The sequence below is a fragment of the Epinephelus lanceolatus genome, chromosome 20, assembly GCF_041903045.1.
Source record: "Epinephelus lanceolatus isolate andai-2023 chromosome 20, ASM4190304v1, whole genome shotgun sequence".
Taxonomy (NCBI): Eukaryota; Metazoa; Chordata; class Actinopteri; order Perciformes; family Serranidae; genus Epinephelus; species Epinephelus lanceolatus.
Window position 1 is genome coordinate 26,833,295 of NC_135753.1, and position 22,169 is coordinate 26,855,463.

At 42.1% G+C, this 22,169-nt stretch overlaps 1 protein-coding gene across 2 annotated transcripts in view; it reads right to left on the bottom strand.

The window, feature by feature from the left end:
* Positions 1-22,169, bottom strand: part of ctnnd2a (catenin (cadherin-associated protein), delta 2a) — a 374,464-nt gene that overhangs the window by 101,155 nt on the left and 251,140 nt on the right. For both annotated transcript variants that reach the window (XM_078162769.1, XM_078162768.1), the window contains exons 13-14: positions 19,528-19,660; positions 5,014-5,227 (exon numbers count right to left, since the gene is read on the bottom strand). In XM_078162769.1, coding sequence (XP_078018895.1) covers positions 5,014-5,227; positions 19,528-19,660 — 347 coding nt within the window. The remainder of the gene's footprint in view (positions 1-5,013; positions 5,228-19,527; positions 19,661-22,169) is intronic.

A 22,169-nucleotide genomic window follows, 5' to 3' on the forward strand; every position in this document is an offset into this window, starting at 1 on the left:
TCTCCTCCTCATTCCCTTTCTTCTAATTATGATTTCCACCAGGAAAAGACCAGCTTGCTTCCTGATTCTGCTCCATCCACCTGAATGTCTTCAATTGCCCTTTCCTTTCAAGGTGTATTTCCTGCGTCCATTCCACCTGTTACAGCGGTGTCAATAACAGTGAAAAGCTCCATAAAATGGAACCACCACCTCCTTCCATCTTTCCTCACTCACATCCCACATCTTTTTGTCTCCACCATTCTCCAGCGGGCTGTTATCAGTATTTGAGGGGTCTGTAAAGTGAGAGGCAAAACTCCTCACTGGCTTGCTGGCTGTCATTGTTGTGATCCGACAGGTCCTCTTTCCCTCGGAGAGCAAGTGACCTATGGGGATGTGTCTGGGGATAGATGTTTGAGTGTGCGTGTGTGTGTGCGTGTCCTTGAAGATGAGCTTCGTCCCGCTGAGGGAAAAAAGGGGTCAGAAGTCAAATTGAACATGAGGGGGCCCCACCGACTTTATCTCAGTATTCTTTGTGTGCATGTGCCCATGTGTTATGTGTGGGGCCCTGTGAGTGTCTGTTGAATCTATGGCTGTGTGTGCATGAGTGAATGAGTGTGATTGCACTTTATCTCTGGGAATGTCCAGTCCTCTTGTATGAGCGTGAACATGTCTCTCTTATCTCAGAACTAACCTGGTGCAACAAGAGCGAAGAGAGAGAAACAATGGTGATACAAGTGTAGATACAGACAGTCCAGCTCAATGTGATGCAAGAAGGCCAGCATGCACACGGATAATGGAGGGAGAAGAAAGAAGTCAAAAGGAGAGCGAATGACATAAGAACATCAGTAGAGAAGAAAAGAAAAGTAGAAGAAATAAGATGACAAAAGAGGAGAGAAGAAAACAGACAAGGTTCGGCTCTCTCATGTTCTCTTATGGGAGCCACTGTACAGGCTCTTAAAGGGGACCTATGATGCTCATTTCCAGGTTTATACTTGTATTTTGGGTTTTTACTAGAACGTGTTAACATGATTAAATGCTCAAAAACTTTTTTATTTGCTTCATATAGTGACCCTGAATATACCTGTATTCACCCTCCGTCTGAAATGCACCATTTTAGCACCTGTCTCTTTAAGTCCCTCCCTTGTGAAATTGCCCAGTCTGCTCAGAATGGTCAGCATTTTCAGGTCCTCTACATCTTGGCATCTCTGCACTGTCCTCGCAGCCAGGGAGGGACTGGAAAAGAGTATGGCGGCACTTTCTATCATGAAAAATTAATCATAAAAGCTTCTTAACACAGTGTTCCAGCAGTATTTTAAGATCAAAACTCGGCTAAACATCAGCAAACAAGATTAAAATGTCTTCTTGATGTTAGCTTGTCGCTACATGTAGCAGTGTACTTGCAGCTGGCGAATGAGCGTATATTGCAGCACTTTCTCCCGTTAAATATCACCAACAACAGCTCAAGAATACAACGGGACATGTTCCTGCAGGAATATGATCTGAAATCAGGGAGAAATTAACAACATCAGCAAACAAGATTAACACCTTTTCCTAACGTTAGCTTGATGCTACATGTAGCAGTGTACTTGCAGCTGGCGAATGAGCATGTGTTGCGGCACTTTCTCCCGTTAAATATCACCAACAAAAGCTCAAAAATACACGCGGCCATGTTCCAGCAGGAATATGATCTGAAATCAGGGAGAATTTAACTACATCAACAAACAAGATAACATGCTTCCCTAATGTTAGAACATAGCTACATGTAGCAGTGAACTAACAGCTAGGGAATGATTCTGCATTATGGCAATTTCTACCCTCAAAAATCACCAATAAAACCTTCTAAATACTACCGGACATGTTCCAGTGGAAATATGATCTGAAATCAGGGAGAAATTAACAACATCAGCAAACAAGAGAACATCCTTCCCTGATGTTAGCACGTAGCTACATGTAGCAGTGAACTTGCAACCAGGGAATGACTCTGCATTATGGCAATTTCTACCGTCAAAAATCACCTATAAAAGCTTCTATACACAACCAGACATGTTCCAACATGAATATGATCCAAAAACTGAGAAAAAATGAACAACATCAGCAAACAAGATTTCATGTTTCTCTGACATTAGCATGTTGCTACATGTAGCACTGTAGGCTATGTAATACAGACAGCTGCAGTAGTGTGCATTAACATCTGACACTGACAGAAAATAAGGAAATAATGTATGTCTTTGAATATATATATTTTTGCTAGGCTGCTAGCGTTCAGGTCCTCACATAGCACAGGTCACAGCTCACCCACTTTATTTCAATCATAGCAAACTCTTATTTCCACCACTTGTGTGTGAGTCGTCTGAGACACTCATTACTTGCTGAATTTCATTAATATCACAGACTTTAACCTTTACAGACTGAATCCTGTGACACATATGCCCAAACACAATCCATACACACATGCCCACACTGCAGTTCATCATTATTACCTGTCCTGAGGCTGTAGAACCAATGTCATGCTGGAAAATAACTGTAGCTGCACATTTAGATTACACGTATGCTTGAGGTGGTGTATGTGTGTGTGTGTGTGTGTGTGTGTAAGAGAGTGTGTGAGAGCTACTGTGTGTCTGCAGAGAGTGGCTGGGTGCATGTGTTAGTGTTTGCTGCAGTACTAAAGGGCCTCTAGTAGAATATTAAATTCTTGGTGGGAGGCATATTGCAAAAAATATTTCAGGAGAAATGGAGATCAAATTATATCAGCTTGTGTAATGTCTGCTTGCTTAGGTGGGTGTTAAAATTTAATCCATACATCTTTTGCCTACACAGATATTTGTGTGCATCTCCACAATTACCACTGAACATCTGAGCGTGTGCGCATGTGTGTGTCTCTAAGCTTGTGTGTGTGGGTGTGTGCCCTGGTGTATGTGTGTGTCTCCAGTGCACTGGCTAACTTTTACTGCTCATGCCCTCAAGGTTAAAACGAGACTGACTGGTGATTGTAAAACCTCACACTCACTGGTAGGGACTTGAATGCTAGGTGGACACACACACACACACACACACACACACACACACATTTTTGTGATCGTATGCAGGCACCCACGCGAAAAAAGACAACCCACAGAGCCAAACTTATATTGCATTACAACTCAACTAGTTGAAAAGGGAGAACACATTACAAAACACTTCTAAAGAGAAAGTATGCTTGAAGAAAAAAGTGTTGGCTTCCTTGCTGCCTCTTCTGCATTCTTTCCAGAAGTTATGCCTCAGAGTCCTATTAGTCTGCTGAAGAGAACTGTAATTGAATTTAAAATATCATTCAGGTGGAATGATAAATTGTTTGGCATCTGAAAAAACTCAAGATGAACAGCCTTGGTTTCTGCAGAGTGAATAGTATCCTTTTGTGAAGAATATTCTTTCAGTGAAAGTTAAATGTAGAAATTTTCCAAAAAGAAGTAAAATCACTCGGCTAAAACAACTACTGGCGCTGTCAAGGCCACGCCGGCGTCTACTATATTCACTGAGTAAGAAGTATGAGCACAATTAGATAAAAAAACAACAACAAAAAAATAGAATTACCACCTCGCAGTTGGATGCCTCAGTGCACCACTCAAGTTGTACTTACAGTTTGCATTAACATCAATGAAAACATGGATGCCTTCAAAGTGGGTACCCAAGATCAGTGTCACCGATTCAGTATCTGACCAAATGTCTCCCCCTTTGTTCCTGAGATATGACGTTGAGTAATGGCCAGAAATGTGTTTTTGCAGAACATTATGATGTCATGCCCAGTTCAGACCAATGATTCACAATGAGACTGTTTTAGAACGTTGCAGAGAAAAGTTGCAGCAGTGTGAACTGGCCGGTCTGAGCTTGTGTCAAGCCGGCTGATGGTGTCACCTGCAACCCCGCTGGTCAAATCGCCAGCTGCTGGTTTTCAAATGTAAGGCTGGTCACCTGTTTCTACAGCCAATGGTCTTGTAGTGAAGTTGCTGGTCCAGTCAAAAATTTCATCACTACTACAGATGCAGCTGTAGCCAGTATCTCACTCATTTATATTTTAAGAAGCCTCAAATTATATTCAGCCACAAAATAAGCCTGAAAAGCTGCAAATCAGAACAAAAGTACAGAGAGTTGTTGCATAGCGATGATACACCGTCTCATCTAGTTGCACTGGAGTGAACTGGCAGGTTTTTAGAACGTTGCAGAACTATGCATTGCAAGGAGCTGCTGTTTCAACTTGTGTTGGTGCAAATCTTTGGTCTAAACTGGGCTTCACAGTGAAGCTGACCTTTGGCCTTTTCGATATAAGACGTCATCACTTCGGAATTTTATCCCATTAAACATTTATGTGAAATTTTGTCATAATTACATATGAATTCTTGAGTTATGGTCGAAAACATATTTTGTGTGTGACCTTGACCTTTGACCACCCAACACTAATCAGTCAAAGTGGATGTCTGTGTCAAAATGGAAGAAATTCACTCAAGGTGTTCCTGAGATATTGCACTCACAGGAACAAGATGGATGCAAGGTCACAGTGACCTTGACCTTTGACCATCATAATCTAATCAGTTCATCTTTGAGTCAAGGTGGATGTTCTTGCTAAATTTGAAAAAAAATCCCTCAGGACATTCCTGAGTTATCGCATTCAAGAGAATGGTACAGACAGATGGACGGACAACCAGATAACATAACGCCTTTGGCTACGGCTAGCACCAATGCAGAGGAACGAAAAGGAAAAAAAAATGTATTTTGTCATTTCTTTTTCTGTCTGAAACATTCTTGCAATGTGGTTATATGAACTTGCATAGATTTGGAGTAACTGTGTGTGCTAGCAGCCTGACTGATCCTCACATCTCCACATACCAGATTCTATCCACTTGTTCACATAAACATGGGCATTACACACACATACACACACCATTGTAACAGTTCCTGAGGCCACAGAAGCAGAGTCTTACTGGAGAATAACCACAGCTACACTCTGACATACTGTTCATGCGAGGGAGGTGAGGTGTAAGTTTGTCACAGCTACAGTACCCGTGACCAGCTCTCTGATTTCCACATCTCCAGTCTTCCTCAGCAGACGGACCAAAGCAGGAATCCCCCCGCAGTTCTTCAGGGCCACTTTGTTCTCATCGTTGGCCTTGCCGTACACCAGGTTCCTCAGGGCTCCGCAGGCGCTGCGATGAACCTCGCTCATCCTGTGGTCCAGCAGGTCGACCAGCAGCTGGATGCCTCCCTGTCTGCGGATCTGAGGATCAAAGAAAACGTATCAATGAAACTTGCGCTTTCGGCTCCAATGAATTATATATAACAACAACATAAAAATCCATGGCAGGCTCCCAGAGTACACATTCATGCACAAAGACTTCAAAAAATCTCCACCAGCAGAAAAATATTGGTGGTCAACAGTCTATGCAGGTAGCTACTTGAGTGTGTACAGTACGGGTGTTTGTATGTGTGTGGCTAACGGTGTCCGTCAATCAGATTAACTACCCGGTGTGTACTAATTAAAGATGCTATGACACAGCTAATGACTGTGCTTTCACAGGAAGACACTTAATTACACTGATGAGAAAAGGAAAAGCTTGCTGTGACACCAGCTTTGTTTATAATCTAACAAAATATGACAGTATTTTCTGCCTGTTTTTGTCTGCTGTGTTGTCTGTCTCTCGTCCTGCTGCCGATTACAGCCGGACCAACCCGTTACTACTGACACTTTTAGCTTCTGCTAACTGAAAAGGAAAATAGGTCGGAGGCACGACTGCTACTTTAAATAGACAACTGAGGTTCAATTGCTTTATGTAACACTACTGGGATATTTTTAATGTGCACCAAGAAAAATGGTGCAAACATGTGTGATCTGAATGCATGATGGTGATGGAGGATATAAAATCTAAACTTGAAAATGATGAGAGACTATTTCAGAGATCAGGAGTTTATTTTTAAGGCCAAAGAGGCATTTGTGGTCCCTCAACTACAAAACTTTAATAATAAAAAATAATAAATAATGCACGCACTAACGTTGCATCTTTTATTTCTATGCAATTTTTAGACGTTTTAGAATTCTTGGTCAAAAACCCTGTGACGTAGACATGCATATCATCAGTGCAGTCTCAAATGTGTTTGGGGGAGGAGAAGGACTTTGAATTGGATGTTGTGGGACAGGAAGCCAGTGGAGGTTTTGAAGGACAGGGGTGATGTGATTGTGGGAACGGGAATGGGTGAGCAGACGGGCAGCAGAGTTCTGATGACTATCCTGTCGTCCCTCTACATAAAATCATAACCTGCATACCATCATAATCAAGATCGAAATACAACAGAATCGTCCAGCAGCATCAACATAATCAAAGCTTGACATGAACATAAAAATATGACCAGCATAACAGTACAATGTGAGTGTTTGTATCTATTGACTGAGGGGAAACAGGCAGGGTTTGAGGCTCCTATAGAAGACGGTGGGTGCCGTCAGACAGGAGCGATTTTGCCCTCTTTACCTCCTAACAGACAGGCTACCCTGCTGGACACCTGTTCTTTTGCTGTTTGTTTTCACTCTTTTAGCTGGTGCATTTTTGGATTTCATATTTAGACTACCACACCAACAGATGAGGGAAAGTGTTACAACTGATTCAATGTAAGATTTGTAGATGAGACTCATCAGACTTTGTGAATTTCCGTAGGCAGAAAACTTGTTGCTGACCTCTCCTACAAGCCATTCCAGTGTCAAATTCAAACGTTGTCATTGATGATTGAACCAGGCTATTTATAGCTGACGACAGATTCCACCTCGAGACCCTCAATAATGGTGCTCTGCGTGGGAGGAGCGTGGCGTCTGAAGTCAAGCCGCATGTCTTTTTTTCTTGAGACACTGAGTTGAAGGAACGAGTTTTTGCACCATTTTACAAAATAATCCACCACAGGGCCATGACTTGATTCATCATCTGGAACTGTCTCATCTGCAAAGCTCAGGATATATCAGTTCTCAAACTAGGGTGGCTGTGGCTAAGAGGTAGAGCGGGTCATCCATTAATTGGAAGATTAGCAGTTTGATCCTAAGTAGAACCTGCAGATGAAGAGAGCTCCCCTAACATAACAAATATACAAATATAAAGAAATTGTGAGTTGAGAATAATGCTTAAGTCTCATCACATATCTGAAAAACATAACTTTTAAACCTTTTATAGCATATGCTATCCTCTACTCCTTCAGGAATACCTCAGACGTTTTTAATGCTGATCCAGATAATATTATTCAGCAGGTAAAATTGCAGACCGTAAGATTTTACTATATAATTGTTAGATATAATCAAGGATTATGATACACTGTGGACTTAAAAGATTTCCTAAAAGGCTTCCAGTAGCACAGGTAGTAAACTAGGAAGCCTGGTTCCAGACGTCTGCATCTTAGATTTGTTCAGTGATTCAAACAGAAATGAGTGAAGCGAAACAAAACGGCAATGCACTGTGATTATCAGGCTCTAAAGTTAATGTTGCAGCCTGCAATTTCTGTGACTGTTTTTGCCAAATAGGTATAAAAGCAGATTTTGTAAACTTATTAAATAGTGGAGAAAGCCTCCTGTCTGGTATGACTCCCCAGAAAGTTCAACAAGGTTGTCAAGAAAGGTGCCCACACCCTTAATGGCAGACTCACTAGTGAATATTGATCTCCGCCAGGTGTAAGCTTGGAGGGGATTGTGCCCTTGGTCATATGTCAGTGTGTGTGCTTGTGTGAGTGTGTATCTGTCTGTCTGCAGCTAATCCTGCAAACTACTGGACCAATCAGCCTAATATGTTGTGTGCACATCTATGACGATATGTTTAAAGACCTCTTGTGGTTGCAGTCACTCACAATTGTTAAACATTTTTAGCCCCTTTTACACTGCCAGATTTTTGGCGAATGTTGGGTCGTTTTGCCGGCAAGCTGCGAGCATTAAGACACACCAAGCCGGATTGGCGAGTTGATCCGAGATGCCCAATTTTCCGTCGCGTAGGGGTAAACTTATTGGTGGAACCTTTTTGGTTTAAAAAGAGCGAGGCGCCCTTCCGCCACGGGAGGGGCTGTTGATGACTTGTGGGAGGAGCTGTTGATGACGCCACATGTGCGACCCACTGGCGGTGGATAAACAGGAAACAGCTGATACAGCCGATTTTGTTTTTATACTGCCAATGCTGAAAAAAGACTGATGGGGCTTTCCTGCAAATTTGCACAATTCCTATTTAAAAAGGGCTATTGGCTGTTTTATACCATCATGGACTGCTGACCACTCTAATTTTGAACTGGAGAATGTCCAGATTGATTCCCAATATCTTATGATCCATTAAGAAAGGTACAATACAAGATGAATGAAGCCATCTTGACTGTAAGGGAACCAGCAGGGACAATCCCATCGGGTGCAACAGCACCGCATTTCGGCTCAAACCTACTTTTGTTCTGTCAGCCACAAAGTGTCACACCACACCGGGAGCATTTCATAAGTGGAGCGTTTTGTTGCCGTACAGGTATTTATTGATTTGGTTATTTGTCCTTGATATTTGTGCCTCTATCCCTGAGCAGGCAGCTAAAATGTTTATTTTTCTGTTTTTGGCAAGGAGAGTTTATTTTTTTTTAGTTTTATTTTTTCTCCTCTTTAGTCTGTAGGCTCCAACCTAATAAAGGTAATACCATTAAAAGTTAAGTTATGAATGACATGGATCCAATATTTGTGGTTACGTTTTAGTAATTAAAAATAAACTCATCAGCATAATTACATTGTATCCTCTGAAACCCAAACTGTGGCACGTCTGCTGGAAATACAAGCGTGGCCGTGATCAGGTCAGGCAGCCGTGTGCAGCTGGAATGCAGCCACCTGGTGGCTAAATCAACTGGATGCACTTTACTAACTTTCATATGTATGCAAGCATCTACTACACCCTCCTGTATCACTCTTCTACTATTCGGCTTGTTTTAAAGATGTATGCCTGCCACTACAAAGAAGGCACAGATAAATCATATTTAGGGTATTTCAGCTAGTGGCCTCACTTTTCTGCACAGGGCAGCAGGAATTTCCCTCCAATCTCCAAACTGCTCAGTACTCAGTACATGTAACCATTTCCTCTCTTAGTATTTTATAAGTATAGCTGTATTTGCGAGGTAAATGCACACAAAGGCACAAAGAGAGAGAAACAAACAAGCCAATCAGTGCAGATTTATGATTATACCCTGATTCTGTGAGACAAGACAAGGCAGTCAGGGCTGTTAGCCCAGTGGGGATCACGATGAGGGCACTCTGGTGTTACACATTATGCCTTCCCCCTATGGTGTTACACATAATGCTTTCCCACCACGGCACTACACATATTGCCTTCTCCCTGTGCTGGTGCTTTTTAAACCCTCCCACATTGCTTCTCCACTGCAGGGATCTTTACCGGCCTTAGGGGGCCGAAGAGCTTACAGCAAGCCGTGTTTAGTCCAGTCGACAGGGGTGTAGTACTAATCACCAGAAACAGGCTGCTGTGATCACCAGGAGACTAATACGAACATGGATGGAGCAACTAGTGTGTGTGTGTGTGTGTTTGAGAAGGAGACAGAGAGAGAGTGAGAGTGAAAGCCTGTCTTTCACGCTCCCACTTTCACTGAATCTCTGGAGTACTGCAACAGGCAGAGTTACTCATCCAGATAACTCGGAAAAAGTTTTTCACAGTTAACTGCGTAATCAGGCTTCTTGAAACCCTCTTATTTTTCCGCATGTTCTCCCCCAGACCTGGGACATTAAGTACTAGAAAATAATTCTTAGTGTCTGTTTAATCGTGAAGCACCAGATGGGTAGAGTGTACCGCGCAGACATGTTGACAGGAACAGTAAAGCGCAATAAATAGGCTTCCAAGCCTTTTTCCTGTGATAATCCCTGGCACTCATTGTTTCGTCTCCTGTGGAAAGCTCACACATCTGGCATGAGTAAAAGCCAGAAGAAAAAAAAAACAAAAGGAAAATCAGAATGAGTGTTTACAAGTGCAATTTAACTTTGATTTATTCATCGTGAAAACATACAGATGATAAATGTGGGCCAGGTGGGAAGGGAGGGTGAAAGGAGTGAAAGAAAGCATAAGAAAGTGACGGAGGGCAGGGAGAGGATGGAGGTGTTTGATGACACAGCAGGAGTTTATCGAGCAAAATGACTTTGCTTATCTATTCAATTAAAATGGATTAAGGGATGCAATGAATGGCAAACTAACCTTGCTCCATTGGCCACACAATTTCCTCAACCTAAATCGCTGTCCCTCCCATGCCCTCCAGTCTTCACCTCTGCTCCTTTCCTCCCTCCCTCCTCCTGTACTGATCTCCCTCTCCTCTTTATGCTTGTGTCACAGTTAATCTGTTATTCCATAAAAGCCATAGCGCTATTACTTTGTATTGCCTCTGAGCTACCTACAAGGCTTGCCAGTACCTCTGCCCCTGTTCCTCTATTCCATGTAAAGAAGATTAGAAGCGCAGATTGATTTGTCTTTGTCTCCCGCTGTTCCGCGGCGGCCACGGCTATTGGTAACCCATAGCGACAGCATTGCCGTGGTAACAGTTAGCAGTGGTGACAGCTGGGATTGTGGGAATCAGAGGTGCTGCTGGCATAAAAGCTGGCAGCGGGACGCACGGGTGACACATACCTGAGTCGGTGGCACGTGAAGCCGAACAAAATGCGTCTGAGTCACCACATATGGAACGTCAGCACTAATCAGCAGCACGCCAGAGAGTTTACCGCTTGCATGTTGTGAGCGAGGACGCAGAATGAAGATGTGTCACACCTTTCAACCTTTCATGCATGTGCACACTCAGGCAGGTCTGCGCACATGCAGGGGCTGTTGTTTTTACCTAACACTTAGCCTCAGGCTAACTGCATTTTGGAGCCTTTCAACCTTCGGCTAATTGAGTTCTTGGCCCTAGGCTAACATTTCCCTCTGGAGCCCTCTAAACTGGGCCAAATTTGGCATTAACCTATGGCTACCTAATATTGTTCTGAGGCAGGGGCACAGCTAATTGTGCAGTAGTATTAACAGTAAGAATTGCAACTGTGAAAATCTACTTTGACAAATACACGAGGGGATCCATTCTGTTGTTTGAAAAGTACAGCAACAGAGAAAACAAAAAACCACTCGTCTTCACAGCAGGGGACGGGGAAAGTATTTGATAATCCCAGTGTGTGAGTGTGCCTGTGTATGTGTTGGTGAGTGGGTGGGCCCCTGTAGTTTCATTATAACATTCAACCATTAATACAGATGCAACCAGTCTGGAAGGTTGTTTTTGACATCAGGGGCCAGATGCATAACTCTGTGTAGACTCATGACTGAAACTATGTGTATGAACAAAGGCAGAAATATGCATTCTTTCTGTCAGATGTATAAAGCTGTGCATAGGCCCGATTCTGTTTTATAAATCGTGATCATTGTGGTGCTGGGCACAGGAGCCTCATTACCACTCCCACAGTTCACCATAAATGGATTTAGAAATGCCTTTAAACATCTGTTTGCATGTTGAAGCTCATGTCCCTACACCATTTGTTAGACCTATCAATGTGAAATATGGGAAAGAAAATGCAACTTCACCCACTGTGTTGCATCGGCTAGGTTCTCTAATGGTGCCAGAGCAGTCGTTATTACACATGGCTGTGGAAATATGTAGCGTCTGGACCATTAATTCATCACGTGTTTTTGCAAAGCATGATCAAAATGTGATTCATTTATAGCTAGGGCTGTACCCGACTCAGAATATGTCAGTCTAATCAGATTTGGTCATTCAATGATTCATTTTTTTTCCATATAAAGTTTTTGTTTTTTTTAAGATTGTTTTTGGGCTTTTCTTGCCTTTAATGACAGGACAGCATGGCGTACGGGACTGAGCCTTTGTACACAGGGTGCCTGCTCTATCCACTAAGCCACCAACGCCCCTCATATAAAGTTTTTAAAGGTTGAAAAGCGCTCAGCGGGACGTTCAGTGTGACAGCAGCATGCAAATAGGCTAACATAGTAAACAAGCTAACAGTGTTAACGACGGATCTGAAATTAGGCAACAATATTTTTTGCAGACACTAGATTTCAAACAAAAGTCAGAGACTGTATCCTATTAACTGTCTGTGAGCTGGAAATTCACCAGAACATCCCCAGATGTACACTGCACAGCACTCTGACTAGCAAGAAAAAAGGACTTCTCAACTTTAAGGAGTCTCAGTTGACTGAGTAGTCTCCAACCAAATCTCAGACTTTCAGGGAGCAGCCCTAGTTATGGCACTGGTGTTGAAACTAACTTAATAAAATGGTTCACAACAACTAAATAAAATGATTACTGACGAGAAGATGAATGTAAATGATGAAAACATAAACAATTTAAAACAAACTTTTAATGCGACATTTTACAGAACACTGTGTCGTCTGCAAAATAACAACAACACAACCAGTGAAGAGAGGAGAGGAGCAGAGCTGTCAGCTGATCACCACCTGGTAGTGAGTTGGATCAGATGATGAGGAGGCTGCCGAACAGACCTGGTAAACCCAAATGTGTTGTGAGGGTGAACTGGGAACGTCTGGCCGAGGCCCCTGTCTGTGAGGTCTTCAACTCCCACCTCCGGAAGAATTTCTCATGCATCCCGGGGAGTGAGTGATTGACGGTGTCAACGTGTGTGTCAGCTTCGTCGAGTGTACCAAGTGCAGCATGATGCTGGTATATGACAGCAAAAAGACGGGGAACTCGACACTTAAGAGGCACATGAGGAAGGCTTGCCATGGAAAGAAGGACGAGAGTCAGCCTTCAATGTCCACGTTCGTATACTTAAAAAAAAAAAAATCAGGTTTAAACCTGGCTCGGACTCATAATTACAGTTAAAGGGATGGGCCAGGCTCAGCCAGAACATGCACTCGGCTCGGGTGGGGTCGGGCTGGAATTTTTGGGTCTGATCTAAGCTCTAGCACTTGTAGAAGCCATTGTTTGTAGCAAAGACAATAGAGAACAGGCGTTCTTCTCGGCACTCGTCCTTGGCACAGACTGACGCGTGTATACTGCCCCCGTCTGTTCCGAAAGGAATCGACACGGCCCGCTGAGGGCAAAGTTGTAAAAAAAAAAGTAACCAACATATTTTTTGCGTGTTGGCATCGACTTGGTACCAAAGTATCGGTTCTCATGACAACCCTAGGCTGAAGGAGGAGGCCTTTCAGGTCTGGCTGGCCCAGAGATCGCCTAAAGCAGCAGACAGCTGCCAGCTGGCCAGAAGGGCTACAGCTGTGGCGGTCGCTGAAGCAAAAACCTGGGTATGGGAGAAGTTCAGGGACGCTATGGAGAAGGACTTTCAGGTGGCCTAAAGGAAGTTCTGGCAATCGGTTAGACGTCTCAGGAAGGGAAAGCAGGGCCTGTCTCAGGCTGCAGAAAGGAGAACTGCTGACCTGAACTGGGGATACAGTCAAGCGGTGGAAATGTGGATGAAAGTAAGCGGATAAAAATGGATGGATAGACAACCAATGAAACTGGCAAATAACCCCAAAACAATGTCCAGTTATCTCAGCTAAAACCAATAATGCGCCTGGTTTGAAAAATGTGTGCACTCTTCCTTTATAAATACCAGTTAATTTATGGGGACAGGCCTATGCTAAGGTTTTTGTGGATACTTATCCTTTAAGCATCTGGCACCAGATTATAAACAATGACAGGAAATGTTGCTGCAAAAATGATGGCTTTTTTTAAAAAAACATCCACAAACTCTCAGCACTCTAGACCAGTGAACCACAGAGAACAAACCAGACACAATTCTCCAAAGGTTACCTGGAGGGTAGTTCAACCCCGAGGCAAAGGATTAACAACAGTTTTGCTTAGGTGACAAAAAAGCCCCGACATCATAGATGGAAAAGATTTTTCTCTTTTCTGATATGTGTTGGTTTATGTCAAAAATATAAAAAGGCACTCAGCATATTGCTGCCACTGTTGGAAATTGACACTGAGATTTAAAAAGAAAAAGCTTTTGCTTTTACACTCATCACAGTGGAAAATTGTATATACGGTGTGCGCTGCGTAAAGAGGGACAGAAGCATGTATTATTACAGTATCTGCTCTGAATCACTCGCCGTGTCTCTCTCATCTTTCATGCTGATGTCTGTCGAACAGATATTCACAGCGTGCAGTTTGCACAGTTCACGGTCTAAATATATGTCTATAAAGATTTTTACCTTATTGACTTCACCTCATTGGCTGCCTCTGACAACAAACAGCAAAACACTGAGAATACACCGCAGACCTCTCTGAGAATAGCAAGATCTCTGTATCTATACTACACTTTAGAATATGTGCTGCTGTATACTCAAGCAGGTCTGCTATGAAAAATAAGGAAATATCTCATATCATAAGAAGGTGGGAGGAGGAGAAATTAAGGTAACTGATAAGAAAATAAAGCAGGAGAGGCAGACAGTAACACATGAGGTGTGAGCTAAACAAAATGGATATGTGTAAGGGAGAGAGAGGGGTGGAGGCGGAGGTGTGGACTCAGAGTCAGGGGGCACGTTCCTCGCCCTTCAACCGGTCTGTTGGATAAATGGATATCGACAAGGCTGCTACACAAAATGAATTACTGATGTGACTGAACTTTAGTCCAACACAGTGTGTGTGTGTGTGTGTGTGTGTGTGTGTGTGTGTGTGTGTGTGTTGCTGGACCTGAAGGGGATGCATGAGCTGACATGTCAGTGGGCCTGTGAATATATGTACTGTGTGTGTGAAGTATAGGTAACTGTTTCAAGTGTGCAGGTATGTGCATGTGTGTCGGGTGTGTGTGTGTCTAAAGCAGCTATAAATGATGCTGAAGATGAATTTGCCAGGCTGTCTCTGTGGTCAACTGTAATCTGAGCTGAGGCCAGACCTCCATCTGCCCTGAGATTCACTCACACACACACACACACACACACACACACACTCACACACTGTGTACTGTACATCTGATAGTATACAGGCATATGTGAAGCCACCAAACATAAACACATGACCTTACATGAACTAATAAATTCAAACAAGTGCACACACACACGTCTGCCATCCAGAGACAAACTGCTGCTTAATCATCTTTCTCCATACTTCAGAAAGCCACAGACTGCATCAGTGTCACCTGATAAGATAACACAACGCAATATTTTCTTGTTTTCTTTTGCTTCTTCGCTCCTCTCCCCGCTCTCTCACCCCTGTCTCACACTTTGCCCCTGCAGAGAATCTCTTAGAGACACCTAGCAGCCATGTTGCAGCTGTATTTAGCCGCTCAGCGTCCCCTGCCATCTGTGTCTGTCTGGTTGGCTGAAAATAAAAGACCCAAAAAAGGCCCATACAAGCTATTGACTGAAATCTCCCTATCTGGCCATTCAAGAAGTCCTTGTTTAAAAAATATAAAGTTCAATAATTCTTGTTTCACTGGCTTATTAAAACTGATAAAGGGCTTTATTGGCCTGTTACTGTCTTGCTATGAAAGTAATAAGCCACTTACAGCTCTGATTAACAGTTTTTTATATGAAAGCTAAGAGGGCTTTAAGTAAGCAGCTCCAAAATCGCAGAAAATCACAGCTTATTGCTTGAAGATATCTAATTAGAAAGAAAATCATTCGGCGACTATTCAATATCCTGAAAATGTAGGGCGTGTTGTCGAGTGATGGCTTAAATTACCTGCCACACTTTAAAAATTACCGTCATTTGATTCAATTTTGGGGTCATGATTATTTTGTAGAAGTAGCTGTCAAACTTTTAAACGACATCTCTGGTTTTGGAATGAAAAGCATTGATTAAATAATGAATATAAATGTTCAGTGGGTACCTGCACAAGTCGAGATATGCACCAAGACATGCCTGTGGAACTAAAACAGGAATGAACAGTGATGCAGCGGGACGAAAGTGTGACCTCTAAGAGAAAGAAAGCTTTCCCAGGCACAGAGATCTCCTCGTCCTTTAAGGAAACATCATCTGTGCGGTCTGCCAAGTTTGGGGGGGAGAAAAAATAAAATCAAAATGCATTAACGGTCCCTTTATTATATAATCCTCTGTGACATCTGCTTTGATATGAATCCCTGGGTAACAAAGCTGTCACGTTATTTGCCAATGACATGCATATTCAACTACTGCTGTCGAAGGTAATTTTTAAAACAGGCTCACAGATCTGAACACACACACACACACACACACACAGCAGAAGTCGCTCACTAAGCACTGCTTTCATGACATGTGATTTATTAAAATTGACAATTACTAGACATCTACATGAAAACATGAGGCGCTGATACGACTGTAACCTGATGTATTGATGAGTTGCACCCTTTCTTATAATCTGAGGTGCTAACTACAGTGCACATAATATGATATATAATTTGATATTTATGAAATGTACCATGTAGAATATGTATCATGCACATACATATTGTGGTGTATATACATACATCCGCATATTTATGTATATAATGCTCTGTCCTTGTTCCCCATGTCCATCTTGGTGTAGTTTGCTGTGATTTTTCGACTTGTGGTGTATTTTATTGGTTGTATGTTGTTGTTGTTTTAATTATTCTTAATATATAAAGTATTAAATATAATAAAAATAATAATAAATATCTAGTAATTATTAATTTTATTTTTTTGTAATTTTATTTTTTATTAATTAAAAAAAACAACAAATAAATATATATTTATGTTGAAATATTTATATATAAATATTTAAATATAATAAATTTATATTTAAATATTTATATATAAATATTTAAATATATATTTATTATATTTAAATATTTATATATAAATATTTTTATTTTTTGTTTTGCATGTTGTTGGTCTTTAAATTAAAAAAAAAAATTACAACAAAAAATTATTAGAAGGTTGTGTGTATATCTGACACAGCCCATGTGTCATACATTTAACAATGTTTTGAAAATGTTTTGTTTTTTAAATTTTCATAGGAAATGTAAGGTACATTAGATATGATTTATGTGGCAAAATTACCACCCTGTCCACTTTGCACCCAGAAGTAATCAATCAATCAATTGTAATTACTTAACAAAAATACAAATATTTGTAGCAAAAATAGCTAATCTCTTAAAACTTTCCCTATTGGCTTATTGGAATGACACCTGTGTGAAGCAAAGTTAAACACAGCCTCCTGACATCATGGAAGTCAATAAGGACAAGTGATGGAAGATATTGTAAACTTGCCCAGGGAGCCAAGTTAAATATAATTGGATGCACACAAGTAGTATCCTCTAAAAAAAGAGCATCTATCTAAAAAAGAATCGTTAAACAGAAGGAGTTTGTCCTTAAGTTTTTGTGATCTTGGTCGTCTTAATCAATTAAATGTCTGTCTACGTTAAAGTCTTGCTAAGAGCGAGAGCCAGGACTGAGAAGTGGATGTGTGGGTGAGGGAAAGAAAGAATTATTACTGAATTATCACAGAACTCTGTCACACTTCTCCATAGACAGTACAGCCAAAGAGCAGGTCAGTGAAGAAAAGGAGAAAAAAAGTCTTTAAGTTATCTTTGCCTCTCAGAGTTAATAAAACATCATTTCTATGCCTGCTGGTAGCGAGAGTCAAAGTCAGCAACTTTATCTAATTTACATCGCATTTTTCCTACGTCAATGTCCCTGCATGTTTTGTAGCCTTTGTATCAGAACAAAGACAGACAGAAACACACACACACACACATTTACTCTTCAACCCTGAAACTTGTTGAAAAGCAAAAGTGAACAAAAGGGGCATTTTCATCACATTTAGCACACACGTCAAGTAAGGAAGCATCAATAGTGAAACCAAACGACCATTCACACACTCTCTTAAGAAGGCCATGAGATGTTTACTTGTTCCTGAACTCTTTTAAATTTCCGCTGATTGCATTTTAATGAATGCCGCCAGAAATAAAGACGATCTGAGGAAAAAAAGACGTCAAGATGTTCCGAGATGTGCTTCATAATTCATGCAGTGGCTCCACAGATCACACACACCTGTGTTACGGCCTCTCAGGGTGATCGAATGTGGCGCGATAAAAGGCGCGGTTGAGTTTTAGAACACTTGAGAGATAAAGACGGGGGACGGATTGTTTCCACTCTGGTGATGTAAATGCTAAAGTCTATTATAATGGAGGAAAGAAAACAGTAAACACTATTGGCAACAGCAAGGGGTTCATTGCTTTGCTCCTTGGGTGTGAGGGCTTTAAAATAAATGACGGTCTTATTTATCATAACAAAACAAATTCATTACTCTCGTCACAATATAAAAGCATCTTCCAACAAAAGGATATTTAAGCAAACTAATATCCCATATCTGGCGTAGGAATCGTCTGTCAAGTTTGTTTTTCATTAAAAACAATTTAAGAAATACGGTTGAGGGCGCATATATCTGCAAGTGTCTCACTGCATCACGGTGCACATGCTGGATTTAGACATTGTATACACATGTGGCAGCGTGCGCCATGGAGATATATGCATGTGAATGCCTGCCTTTTATTTGATGTGATGCGAAGCGTCAGTTTTGGCTGGTTGATATCTCTTCCTGATTTAATTTGGGTAAATAGTGTTTAGCAGCGCCCTGGGCCCTGAACGAGACAATCAAACAGACTGACGAAGGCAGGCCGAAGCATCCGCTGTCAATATACAGTTGCTATTTTCTCCATTGTTGGACACCTCCATTCAGGCAATAATTACACCCATTACAAAAGACACGAACACTTAGGTTTCTTTCAGAGCTGCGCGGATGAGGGGGTGGGAGTGGAGTGCGACGCTGCTGTATGTTAGTGTGATGGCAATTTTGTGTGTGTACGTGTGTGTCTTTGTTTGTGGGGGTGGATAAGTGGGTCGGTGTAAATGGATATTAGCTGTGTCTTTGTGTTTAATTGCCTGCATTTGCAGATAGTTCATATTAAATTTTTTTCCCAGGTTAAATACTGAGGCTTTAGCATTGTGTTTTAAGCATGTTTGCACATCAGGCTCCTTTGTGTTTGTGTGTGAATTAGCATTTTTAGCAACGTGGCATCACTTTTCAATGAGGTTGCAGCAGCAGCTATTGACCGACTACTGAAATTAATTTAATGAAGAGAAAAATTGTCATTGCCTTTGCTTGCACGTACTAGTAAATTGATTCTGGGGGTAACATAGGGTGGGGAGGTGTTAAAAAAAAGACTTTGTGCATGTGTGGACTTGGATGTGAGTGTGCTGCTGCCATTGTTTTCAAACGCCTTATTAAAGGGTTTATTAGACAGTTCCAAAGGGGCTCCCCTCCAAAATTGCTTTTGAGAGACAAACTTGTGACTTTGGGACTAATTGAACTTCACTGCCACGATGGATACTGCTCAATAGAAGGCACAGCTTAGGTATGCTGATGGCGGCGAGCTTTATCATGCAGAACATCAGTGTGGAACTGGTTAGTTAAAGCACTTTTTTCTCAAAAGCGGCTGCAGGAAAATGCAAAACAGCCCGAGCTGTTTGGACCGCATAAGAAGGTGCTCACTTGGTTCTTTATACACAGCTTTTTATGGCTTATATCATCCAAGTCTCTACTACACTGATCTTAATCAAACACACACACGCACAGATACAAACCTCGGCTTTGATCTTGTTGTCTCCGAAGCAGAGATGCTGAAGGTAGGCTGCAGCGTTGGACTGCACCGATGGGAACTGGTGCTGCAACATCTGGATCACCTCTGGCAGCTCCGGATCTCTCCAACCAAACTCTCTGCACAGACACAGAAAGACAGAGACACTTTGATTCCTGCCGCACTTCAACAAAGCATCGAGATTACCTGAAAGTAGTCCAATAAAATCACAGACACCCAGACACATTCACACGTTCACTCGCATGGTTAAACAGTTTACACGGAGAAAAACAGACATATATAGACAAAAAGGCAGAGTATGAATGAGAGAGAAATTTAAATGTAAAAATCTGCTTTGTTCTGTTTTCAACCGAAGAGCTCGCTTCTTACAAGAGAGGGCTTCACAAGTTAAGCAACATAGCAGGACGGAAATGATTCAAATCAAACACTGACTGCCCAATTTGCCAAAACATTGTCATTTCCACCCATCATAGGAAAGTAGAGCAAGTGAAGATGAGGCCGGCAGGTTAAGCAGATGGCATTCATGAACACTTTTACAACTAAATGGAGAAAATTCTTTGCTCAAATTTTATTTACAATCAGCTCAATCAGAGTCGGGTTTCCCTTTGAAGAACAACACAGTGATTCTTGCAGAGTCCTTCAACTCTCTACGGCCAGATGACTCAATATATAGTAAATTCATAAAAGCTTTACAGCTGTGCTTTTAAGTAAGAAAACGGTAGGCAAGCGTCGCTCACAAAGGCTCCGAGCAGATCCAAGGAAAACACATATCACACTGTGGTCTGCACAGTCTGACTGGCGTGTGATTTTATGTGAAATGCAAACAACAACTTCAGAGATGAATGTTTTTGAACCAAAGTGGCTGAAAAATGAAGATCCTTGGGATTACAATGTTGAAGATAATTTCATTACAACCACGCAGTGACACAAGCCCAAAAATAGTTTTAAGGAAACTTAGAAAAAGGGATAAAAAATTTGAGGAATTGCACAGCACAGCATTACCACTGCCTGCATGCTGTCTGCAGTGTGAGTGGTGTGAGTTAAGTTCTATACTTTCTACCATTAGGAGTTTACACTCCTATGAGCACACTGGACAAAGTGAAATAAATGTTTTGTCCCTTGGTAATACCCAGGAAATGGTCTCCTTTATTGTATTATCCCCTGCTGATAATTGTTTTGCTACAGTCCCCCAAATGAGAAAATTATGACTGTGCAAGAAAGTGTGGGCGACTGTGTGTGTGTACAGTCGTGCACCAGTGTGTGTCTCCACCCTCTACTGTAATATTTTCTCCAATAACCACTCTGTAAACTGTTTCTCTGTGACTCCCTCCCCCTCTCTCTTTCTCTCTGTGCTTTCAGAAAACTGTCAACTCTCAATGCCATCTGAAGAAAACCTATGTTGAAATTTTGCCGCTCCCATCGATTGTGGTGTTTGAGGATTGATTTTGTTGTTTCTGCCTTCATGCTCACTGTTCTGTGCCAAAATGCAGCTCACTGTAATCCCCGTCAAGCCATCGTGAAAACCGTTGATTTATTTTGCCTCCGAGCTCAGCCTCCCCAAACATGAAAATGTGGTAAATACGGGACAATTGCCCTGCTTGGAGAGTTAAAATTGATGGGGCAGAGGATTGTGCGTGTGCCTGAAGTTGCTGCGGCAGAAAATGAAGCCTCGACACTGTACTCTCATCTCTGTCAGATCAAGCGAACGCGGTCCACGAAACATCTGTGAAAAGCAGAGCGTTCACGGGGAGTAAACATGGCTCTCAAAGATAAAGCAAGCTCCAGCGTGGACGGCTCTTTATCTGCCGAATGATAAGTGTTCGTTCAGCCAGAAAGCAGGACTGAAGGAGGGAGGTAGAGGAGAGATAGAGAGAGGGAGGAAGAGGGAGGGATTCCCAAGGCATTTAGGGGATTTAGGAGGAGAGACCCTCAAACAACGGCCCTTAAATCACACAGCCAGATACCATCAGGCCAGTTTGTTTATGTGTGAGTGTGTGTGTGTGTGTGTGTGTGTGTGTGTGAGTGAGTGTGTGGCAAGATTAAGATAGGATCATGATGTGAGTTTATGTGGACACAATTGCCTCTGTGCCTGTTTGTCTCTGTGTGTCCGGCAGTGTATGTGTGTGTGTGCAGAAGTGTACTCAGATTCATCAGCCTGTACTTCCATGTATATCTGACGATGTGTTAATGTGCATGGCCGTGCATGTGTGTGTTGCGTGTGTCATCCATCCCCTGCAGCCTCCCAGCTCTGTCAGTGTAGTTAATAGAAAGCAGAGTGATCTGCTGATAAGATAAGCATCGTGGCTCGCCATTAATTAAAAACCCCTGGTAGGGAGAGAGACAGAGTGAGAGGAGCAGATCGGGAGGAGTGAAACACAGAGGGAGAATGAGAATGAGGAAGCAAAGTTACAGGGAAAAGCCGAAGCCGAATGCAACTGTGGGTACAGTGGGCAAAGAGGAAGCTGGGAGGAGATGGAACAATACGAAAAAAAAAGGCATAGAGAGAGAGGAAAACAACTCTCAGATGAGATGCCAGTCATGTCAACACAGGTGCTAATGAGAGCTACAGCCCTGGTAGATGCACCGCTAGGCGACAAGCCAGCGACGTGAAACAGCGGGATGCAAACA